At 45.9% G+C, this 10,389-nt stretch overlaps 1 protein-coding gene across 5 annotated transcripts in view; it reads left to right on the forward strand.

The window, feature by feature from the left end:
- Nucleotides 1–4,429: 4,429 nt before the first annotated feature.
- The window catches only part of LOC103252085 (eukaryotic translation initiation factor 3 subunit C), a 22,503-nt gene continuing 16,543 nt past the window's right edge, over nucleotides 4,430–10,389 (forward strand). For 2 of the 5 annotated variants that reach the window (XR_002481502.1, XM_008050689.2), the window contains exons 1-8: nucleotides 4,430–4,584; nucleotides 4,723–4,862; nucleotides 6,314–6,379; nucleotides 6,482–6,671; nucleotides 7,374–7,499; nucleotides 8,018–8,072; nucleotides 8,200–8,309; nucleotides 8,670–8,797. Coding sequence is in view for 4 of the 5 variants with exons in the window: in XM_008050689.2 (XP_008048880.1) it covers nucleotides 4,762–4,862; nucleotides 6,314–6,379; nucleotides 6,482–6,671; nucleotides 7,374–7,499; nucleotides 8,018–8,072; nucleotides 8,200–8,309; nucleotides 8,670–8,797 (776 nt within the window). In the remaining variant the exon portion in view is untranslated. Of the gene's footprint in view, nucleotides 4,640–4,722; nucleotides 4,863–6,313; nucleotides 6,380–6,481; nucleotides 6,672–7,373; nucleotides 7,500–8,017; nucleotides 8,073–8,199; nucleotides 8,310–8,669; nucleotides 8,798–10,389 lie in introns of all 5 variants that reach the window. The other 3 variants (XM_021708937.1, XM_021708936.1, XM_021708938.1) reach the window with 3 other exon arrangements.

Here is a 10,389-nt window from a genome sequence, read left to right on the forward strand (position 1 = left end):
CTGAGCGACAGTGTGAGACTCCAATTTTTAATAAATGTGCTAAAAATCTAATTCTGTTTTACACATGAACCCAAAATATTTCTTGCTTGGTTTTAACATATATTGAATTTTTCAGGAATTCAACTCTGATATCAATATGAACTGAATGTTGCTGTTCCCCTGCCAAATTTGTATGTTGAAACCCCAATCCCCAGTGTGATAGTATTTGTAGGTGAGGCCCTTAGGAGGTAGTAAGAGTTAGATTAGGTCATGAGGATGGCCCTCATGATGGGATTACGCCCTTATTGTAAGAAAAAGCAAGATCTCACTCTCTACCAAGTGAGGATACAGCATGACGGTAGCTGTCTGCTACCAGAGGGCCCTCACCAGATACCAAATCTGCCAGCACCTTGATCTTGGATTTCCCAACCTCCAGAGATAAATGTTTGTTATTTAAGCCTCCCAGGGTTGGGCACAGTGGTTCACTCCTGTAATCCCAGCACTTTGGGAGACTAAAGCAGAAGAAATGCTTGAGCCCAGGAGTTTAAAACCATCCTGGGCAACATAACATGACTTTGTCTATACAAAATTAAAAACAATTAACCAGGCGTGGTGGCATGTGCCTGTAGTCTCAGCTACTTGGGAGGCTGAAGTGGAAGGATCACCTGAGCCCAGGAGATCGAGGCTGCAGTGAGCCATGATTTTGCCACTGCAATCCAGTCTGAGTGGCACAGTGAGACCTCAACTCAAAAAAAGTAAAAGACAGTACACTCAGAAGAGGTTTCTGTGGCCTGAGAATTAGAGGACTTGGTTTCAGGACCTTATACTGTCATTAGCTGAGCGATAGCTGGCTTCAGAGACTTGCTTTTCTCATTTGTAAAATGAATTAGTAATAGTTACTTTTCCTGCCCACCTACAAGTTTGTTATGAGTTTCAAATACCTTTATGCATTTGGAATTGTTATTCAAATATCAGTTATGACTATCATCTCTCTGCTTTCTAGTTTTACTATTACAGGAACATGAAGAGAGGCAATCTGCTAAGGAAAATGTGTACACCCACATGAACTGGAGACACGACACTGATCAGTGCTCCTTCAGGGGGTGCCTCCTGCTCTGGGACCATTAAGACCTCTATCAAAATCTAAGTATTAACAAAATGCTTCCATTAAAAACACCCATGTTATGTTTGGCTCCAATTACAAAGCCGAGCATTCTCGGAAAAGAAGTCATTAAGTTTTCTTCAGTCAGCTGCCCCATCTATCCTATTCACAGAGCAAGTTGAATTAACTCAAAAATTGTTACAGTATGCCAAGAAGGAAGAGATGAGCCACTGGTGATTAAAAAGGTTTATTAAAGAAAAAGAAAAAAGAAAAGAAGGAGAGGGGGGTGGCTGGTTCTATAGAGAAACCAGCTCCCTTTGTTCTCTTGTAGGCCACTTATACAACCCCAGCAGAGGCTTATCCGGCTTGGAGAAGCAGTTTTAGGGAGCTTAGGTTTGGGTGCCAAGAAGCAGTTTTGGGAGTTTGAGTTGTCGGTTGTCTGGCCTTCAAATGCAGATGTAGGTACTGCTGAGGCCAGTCCCACGGCCTTGAAGTGCAGATATCTGCATTAAACCAGTCACTACCAGTGATGTTGTTAATCACTTGTCTCTGAAATACAGTCTTAGGAAAGCAAACACTGACAGTCAGTACCAGGATATTATCAGTCACTTAGCTTTGGGATGCCGGGTCTCGGAGAGAGTAGATATTGGCAGTAAAGCAATTAGTAACAGAATGCTGTGAGAGCACAGTGTTAGCTTTTAGGCCATTGCAACTCTGCTCTGTTTATATATATGATGAGTTGTTTTACAACCTCCTCTCCCATCCCCTACAAACCCTATCAGGCGTCTAGTTCTAAAACTGCATAGTACTCAACAGTTCAGATAGATGTGAAATGTTTGTGTTGGAATGCAGGTTATCAGTATGACCTTGGGCAAATCGCTTGGTCCCTTAGGACGTCAGCATTCTCCTCTCTAAAGTGGGACAATAATACCTGCCCTGTGGGGTTATTGTGAATGTTTTAGAAAGACAATCATCATTAGGAATCTGAGGAAATACATTTTATGGTATGTCATGTAATAGAACAATATTCTGCTATTAAAAATAACGAGGTGGCTCAGTCTGTAATCCTGCACTTTGGGAGCCTGAGGTGAGTAGATTGCCTGAGCCCGTGGGTTCGAGACCAGCCTGGGCAACTTGGCGAAGACCTCATCTCTACAATAAATAAAAAATCAGCCAGGTGTGGTAGCGCATGCCTGTAATTCCGGCTACTCGAAAGGCTGAGGCAGAAGGGTCGCTGGAGCCCAGCAGGTCGAGGCTCCAGTGGCCGACATCGGCCACTGCACTCCAGTCTGGGCGACAGAGTGAGACTCCAACTAAAAAAAAAAGTGTAAAACAGTCCCTGGCTAAAAACTCTGCTGACAACTTCTCCACCTCACCTCAATTTAAATCCACAGGCAAACCAGGCGAGGTGACTCATGCCTGTAATCCCATCACTTTGGGAGGTGGAGGCTAAAGGATTGCCTGAGCTCATGGGTTCAAGACCAGCCTGGGCAACTTGGTGAGCCCTCATCCTACAATAAATCAAAAAATTAGCCGGGCATGGTGGCACCCGCCTGTGGTTCCAGCTATTCAGAAGGCTGAGGCAGAAGTATTGCCTGAGCCCAGCAGGTCGAGGGTGCAGTGGCCACGAGCGTGCCACTGCACTCCAGCCTGGGCAGAGAGTGAGACTCCAACTCAAAAAAAAAAAAAAAAAATGTAAAAAGAGCTATCTGAGGACTCTGAAAAATGGAAGCAGGCAAATTGGGGAGAGGAACTAGTATTCAAAGAAGCAATCCGTGCAGAGGGGAGTTTCTGGTCAGAGGATGCCACTGCATTCCAACCTGGTGACAGAGTGAGACTCCAACTCAAAATAATAATAATAATAAATCCATAGGCCTACAAGGACATGCATGAACTAGTATTACTTTTTTTTTTTTTTTTTTGAGTTGGAGTCTCACTCTGTCGCCCAGACTGGAGTGCAGTGACCGCTCCCGGCCGCTGCAGCCTCGACCTGCTGGGGCTCCGGGGATCCTTCCGCCTCAGCCTTCCAAGTAGCTGCAATTACAGGCACACGCTACCACGCCCGGCTAATTTTTTTATTTATTGCAGAGATGAGGTCTCACCAAGTTCCCCAGGTGGGTGTCGAACCTGCGGGCTCAGGCAATCCACTCACCTCAGCCTCCCAAGGCGCGGGATTACAGGCTGAGCCATTGAGCCCAGCAATGCCTCGCTCACTTTACTGATAGCACACTGGGCTACTCTATTCTTAGAATGTAGTCAATCTAATCTCTGCCTTAGAGTCTTTGTACTTGCTGGGAAGGCTCTTTTCTGTAGATGACCTTCACAGGCATCCCTCATTCCCATCAATTGGATCTCAGCTCATACATCACCTCTTCAGAGAGGGCCTGATCTTCCTATTAAAATAATCTTCCTCTCTAACCACTCACTTTAATGTCTTTATGATGCTTACTACTATCTGGGATTATCTTTCATTCATTTTTGTGTTAGTTATTATACATATATATTTGATACCAGGATCTAAATTCACTAAAACGTGAGTTCCTTGTGAAATCAGGAATCTTTTTTGTGTTGCTCACTGCTGTATCCAGTGCCTAAGACATTGCTGGCTTGTTCATCATGAATATTCACTAAGCATTTGTGAAATAAAGACTGAATACCGATATATATGTTTATTCTGTACAAGGCACTGTCTTAAATGCTTTACATCTACTAATTCATTTTATTCTCATAACATCCTATTAAGTAGAAGCTATTACTATTACTACTTTATAGCTTGGGGAGACTAAAGCCCAGAGAGGTCAGGAAAGTTGCCTAAGTGGCGGAGCTGGGATTTTAACCCAAATAGTCAGTCTCACTAGAAGTTTGATCTGAGACTAGCTACAAAACCTGAGAGCTCGTCAGCATCACGTGGGCTCAGGTCCTTAGGTTCTGATTTCGTGGTTAAGAGTGAGGCTGTGTGTGTGTGTGTGTGTGTGTGTGTGTGTGTGTTTTGATTTCGTGGTTAAGAGTGAGGCTGTGTGTGTGTGTGTGTGTGTGTGTGTGTGTGTGTGTGTGTCTCGAGGGTCTCACTCTGTCGCCTAGGCTGGAGTGCAGTACATGATCACGGAACACCGCAGCGTGCCATCACGCCTGGCTAATTTTTAAAAGTTTTTGTAGAGACGAGGTCTCGCTATGTTGCCTAGGCTGGTCTCGAACTCCGAGCTCGAGCGATCCTCCTGCCTTGGCCCCCAGAATGCTGGGATCACAGGCGTTAAACCCCGGGGCCGGCCTTTGTGTTTTAAATCCAGACGTCAACGCGTGGTAAGATTTGGGAAGCCTCCAATCAAGGTCTTAGTACCCAGATACTTCAGGCTTGTCCCTGCCCTCTGTGTGGCGCGAAGGCCACTGGGAGTTGTAGTCAGTCAACGAGGTCAGCGCTTCCCGGAAGTGACGGAAGGCCCCGCCTTTTCCTCTCTCGGAGCTTCCGCTGTCCGTCTTGGCGGTGTGACTAGCAAGCTCGGCTGGTTGGTATATTTTGGGCCTCGTGTTTCTAGAAGGGCTACGCAGGTCGGGGTACGGGCGGGGGTGGTGAGGGATCGGGGGCTGGGAGGCGGTGGCTTGGTCCTCTTCTCGTGGCCCTTGACGCACCGGCTGTCCGGCAGGTCCGGCCGCGCCAGCCGTAGTACCTCTGCGCAGTCGCCATGTCGCGGTTTTTCACCACCGGATCGGACAGCGAGTCCGAGTCGTCCCTGTCCGGGGAGGAGCTCGTCACCAAACCTGTCGGGGGTAACTACGGCAAACAGTGAGTTGGAGGGGCAGCGCCGTGGCGACCACTCGGGGAGTGCGGGATTAGGCAGGCTCTGGGAGGCAGTGTATGTGGGAGGGGTTGGAGGCGAGGGCGGCGATGAGGTTCTCAAGGAGGCGGTGGAGTGAGCAGGATCTGAGGATGGGGAGGGTTTACGGGATGGGAGTATTGGAGAGACAACCTTCGCTCGTAAGAGTCCTGTGAAATGAGGGAGTCCACCCACCGGGTACAGCGGGTAGAGTCACAACAAATTTCCTACTGGCTGGCTCTGTTGCATCAGCTTCCTAACTAGCCTGTGAGTCGCTGTACCTTCTTTCCCCTCCCCTCACCCCCTCTCTTCTTACCGCCGAGCAATCCTCAGTGACCTGTTGCTGCTCACAGAAGGAAACCCAAAATACTTGGTATCTGAGTGCCCCCGATGTGGCTCTGAATTCTGACCACCTAGCTCTGCACGCAGGTTCATAAACATCGTTTAATACTCTTATTGTTTACCTCCACCTAAATATTCTTTGCCCCATCTCTGCAAATTAAAGTTCTTTTGTCCTTTGAAGCTATGGAATATTGTTTCTCAGACCTCTTATCATTGACACGCCACCTTCGTTATTTTTGCCATATGCCTGTGCTCCGGTTTAAATGTGTGTTTCCACGCATATCCAATATGAATACAATTTCATATTCCTTCTGCAAGTGGAAAACCAATGTCACTTGCCATAAAATAAAAGAAATCCAAGAAATTAATGAAATGGCAAGAAAAAGAGTTGGGCAGGTAACATGTGCCTTTAGTCCCAAATACTCCAGGGGCTGAGGTGGGAGAATCCTTTGAGTGCAGAAGTTGGAGACCAGCCAGGGCAACATAGCCAGACCTCATCTCTTAAAAAAAAAAAAGAGGGAGAGGGAACTGGAGATAGCTGTTGCTGATTAGCTGTTGCTGGCTGAGTCTGTGATGATCTGGTCCCATTATCAAATAAAAATTCAAGCACTGGAGGTGTTAATGCCATTGAGACTTCTTCCCGCTGTTGACCTCTCCTACTTGTGAAATGTTGTTTTCTGGGACCTAGTTTAGGTACCACCTCCTTGAAGCCTCTTCGTTATAGCTGAAGTATCCTTTTTCTCTACTTTTTTTTTCTCAATACTTCTATAGTGACTTGTGTCTTTATGTAATTCATTACACAGTAAATACACACCTACATTTGTTTGTTTTTGAGAGAATAGTGATTGTCATCTTTGTCCTACAATATTTAACAAAAGATGTTACTTGAAGTAGACTTAAAAGATTGAGTTGTACATGAAGAGGCTATGAGGAGGAAGTGTCAGAAAGGGTGGATATGGTATGGATGGCTTGAGTTACTCAGTTCTGCCTGTCCCATCTTTGAAGAGAAATGAGATCTGTTGGAAAGACTGTAACTAGGAAAGAAGGTTAAAGATTTTACTCTGTTCCTTCCTAACAGGCCATTGTTATTGAGCGAGGATGAAGAAGATACCAAGAGAGTTGTCCGAAGTGCCAAGGACAAGCGGTGAGGCCATGGGAAGGCTGGGTGATGGGGAAATCTCTGGGAGCAGTAGTGAGTATTCTTCATGGTATATATGTCCAATGTGGAATTGGGCTCCCAACCCAGGTTTGAGGAGCTGACGAACCTTATCCGGACCATCCGTAATGCCATGAAGATTCGTGATGTCACCAAGTGCCTGGAAGAGTTTGAGCTCCTGGGAAAAGCATATGGGAAGGCCAAGAGCATCGTGGACAAAGAAGGTGTCCCCCGGTTCTATATCCGCATCCTGGCTGACCTGGAGGACTATCTTAATGAGGTGTGATGCCTGTGGGTGAGGTGGGATCCACAGGTGTGTGAACCTGGTCCTTCTCCTGACCCACTTCCAAAAGTCATGTGTCCTCTAGGTTTTTCGTGTTACTATACATTGTTTCTTAGAATACAAGAAATGAGATAAAGCAAGAAGAAGAAACTTTTGGGCAAAGAACTTGTATCTGTGCTTATTATCACCTCTTATTCTCGATTAATTGACTGATTGATTGAGTTCAGGTCTCACTCTGTTGTCCAGGCTGGAATGCAGTGGTAGGGTCATAGCTTACCTCAGAGCCAGCCTCCTGGCCTTAGGCAGTCCTTTTGCCTCAGTCTCCTAAGTAACTAGAACTACAGGTGTGCACCACTACCCACTGATTTTTTTTGGGTGGGGGTAGAAACTAGGTTTTGCTGTGTTGCCCAAGCTGGTCTCAAACTTCTGGGCTCAGGCAGTCCTCTCACCTTGACCTCCCAAAGTGCTGATATTACAAGCGTGAGCCACCATGCCCAGCCCCACTTCTTATTCATAGTTTTGCACATTTAGTGCTGACTTATAAAGGATCTTTAAAAAGTAAGTTAACAGATATAGTTAACAGATATAGTTAATAAGTGTTGTTCAGATAGCAAGACTCAAAAGTGGTGAAGCCTGAAGTTTAAGAAATACTATTTAGTCTCACATCACTGTTCCCTCTCTCTTTTCTCTTTCCTTTAGCTGTGGGAAGATAAGGAAGGGAAGAAGAAGATGAACAAGAACAATGCTAAGGCTCTGAGCACCCTGCGCCAGAAGATCCGAAAATACAACCGAGATTTTGAGTCCCATATTACAAGCTACAAGCAGGTGGGGATGCTAGAGACAGACTTTTTGAACTGTGAGAACAGTGACCCCATGACTGAATCTCAAAGGAGTAATTGGTGGTGGTGGTGGTGGTGGTTGTTTTGTGGGGGTTTTTGAGTTTTACTCCATTGCCCAAGCTGGAGTGCAGTGGCATGCTCACAGCTACCGCAGCCTTGACCTGCTGGGCTTAGGCGACCCTTCCGCCTCAGCCTTCCAAGTAGCTGGAACTATAGGGATGCCCCACCACACCCGGCTAATTTTTTTTATTTATTGTGGAGACGAGGTCTCGCCTTGTTGCTCAGGCTGGTCTTGAACCCTGTGCTCAGGCAGTCCTCTCTCCTCAGCGTCTCCAAGTGCTGGGATTACAGGTGTGAGCCACCATGTCTGACTCTCAAAAAGTAATTGTTAATATGAGGTATGCCTGGAGAAGTAGTAGCCGTGATGAAACTCTCAGGTGAAGGAGTGGAATGAAGTTGTGGTGGCAAGCATCCTTAATTGTTTTCTCATTTCCCTCTGTCCAGAACCCTGAGCAGTCTGCAGATGAAGATGCCGAGAAGAATGAGGAGGATTCAGAAGGTGCGTGACGAGACGTTAACTGCAAATGGAAAGTTCAAAGTCAGGAGTTCCTTTGGCCTGGTGCCTTGATTGCTCTTCACTTTGGCTCTTCAACATTCAGACTTTTTCTTCCCTCTGTTCTCACCAGGCTCTTCAGATGAAGACGAGGATGAGGATGGAGTCAGTGCTGCAACTTTCTTGAAGAAAAAATCAGACGCTCCCTCTGGGGACAGTCGCAAGTTCCTCAAAAAGATGGAGGTAAAAATCAGAGTTAGCCTGATGGGTGATTTGCCTGCCAGAGGCCAAACTTGAGTCTCTAGGAAGAAGAAAAGACTCAGAACCCTAGGGTTGGGAGAAGTGAGATTTAGTGGAGTCTGTCTGAGAACAGGTTTCCTCTTACATTACAGCACTGAGTGAACTGGAATCTGGACCTAACTTTCCTGCTAGGAAACTGTGTCTGTCACGGGTCAAGTTGCAATGTCAAGCTCTTGTTATCTTGATTCCGTCAATAACTATTTTTCTGCTCTTGCAAATCCCTGGAATATGTTTCATCAGGGAAAGCAGAGAGACCAGTCAATCTCAATATCTTCCTCCTGCTTATCCTCTGTTTCCTTGAAGGATGAAGATGAGGACTCAGAAGACTCTGAAGATGATGAAGACTGGGACACAGGTTCCACATCTTCTGATTCAGACTCAGAGGAGGAGGAAGGGAAACAAACTGCGCTGGCTTCAAGATTCCTTAAAAAGTAAGAAAAGTAGTGGGGCCTAAGGCTACAATGGGAAGGGTAGAAAGCCTTTGGTCATCTTGAAGTTTATTGCTTCTTCCGTAGAGTCCTTTTGTTTTTTGAATTGGCGTCTTACTCTGTCACCCAGGCTGGAGTGCAGAGCACGATCATTGCAACCTCAACCTCCTGGACTCAGGCAATCCTCTTCAGCCTCCCGGAAGAGCTAGTTTCTTAATTTTTTTATTGAGACAGAATCTTCCTGTGTGGCCTAGGCTGGTCTGGAACTTCTGGGCTCAAGCACTTCTCCCGTTTTAGCCTCCCAAAGTGCTGAGATTACAGGTGTGAGCTACTGTGCCTGGCCCATGGAGTCCGTTTAGGTTGTAAAGCTATTTCTGTTTTACAGTGAGATCTCAGAGTCAAATATACTAGTTGGCTAAGGTCACAAAACTAATGTGTTCTGAATATGAGATCTGAAGACTCTAGAGTCCAGATATTTACCTACAACATTACTCACTGCATGTGGTCTGGGTGCAAGTTTCACTTTGGTACCTATTAGCTGTGTGATACTGGATAAGCTGCTTAACCTTTGTGTTACTCAGCTTTCTCGTCTGTAAAACGGAGTAGAGGACCCTTCTTTCCAGTATAGCTACAAGATTATAGGGAGGTGATGTAGGGAGGTGGTGCAGCCCAGTCCTGGATGTGGTGAGCCCTCAGTGGTCATGACTGTTGTCACCCTTCCTGAGGATTTCTTTGTAAGTATATAGACTGCCGAGGCCTTCCTGAGCTCTATGGGGCGGTCACAGAATTGGGAGAGATTGTGATCTGGATTCTAGTCTCCCAACTTTTAGTCTTTTAGTAGCCATGCAGCGTTGTGTAAGTTAACCTTTTAAAGTCTCCATTTCTTCCTTTGAGATAAAAGTAATACTTGCTCCTGTGTACCCCACAGGAGTAAAAATCACAAGCTCACTGAAAATAGTGCTTCATTTATTTATTTAATTTTTTTGAGTTGGGGTCTCACTCTTGCCCAGGCTGGGGTATTGGGGTACAATCACAGCTCGCTGCAGCCTCACTCTCCTAGACTCAGGCAATTCTTCTGCCTCAGCCTTCCAAATAGCTGAGACTAAGGTGCATGCCCTACTCTTGGCTAATTTTTTAATTTTTTTTAAGAGATAAGGTCTTACTATGTTGCTTAGACTGGTCAAACTCCTGAGCTCAAGCAATCCTCTCATCTCAGCCTCTCGAAGTGCTGGAATTACAGGTGTGAACCACTGTACCTGGCCAGTAGTGCTGTTTTATTAGGAGGAACTTTTGCTACTGTGGTTGCCTTATAGAGTTTTAGTTATTCCACTTTAGGTGTAAGTTCCCCAGTGCTAGTGAGTTCTAGACAAGCCTACCACTTGGTGGGCATTTTGTTGAGAAGCTTTTTTTTTTTTTTTGAGTTGGAGTCTCCCTCTGTCATCCAGGCTGAAGTGCAGTGACTCGCTCACAGCCACCACAGCTTCAGTCTGCTGGGTTCAGGTGATCCTTCCCCCTCAGCCTTCCAAGTAGCTGGAACTATAGGAACGTGCCACCATGCCTGGCAAATTTTTTTTTTTTTTTGAGTTGGAGTCTCA

The sequence above is a fragment of the Carlito syrichta genome, unplaced genomic scaffold (genome assembly GCF_000164805.1).
Source record: "Carlito syrichta isolate Samal-C Ts95f unplaced genomic scaffold, Tarsius_syrichta-2.0.1 Scaffold153593, whole genome shotgun sequence".
Classification (NCBI taxonomy): domain Eukaryota; kingdom Metazoa; phylum Chordata; class Mammalia; order Primates; family Tarsiidae; genus Carlito; species Carlito syrichta.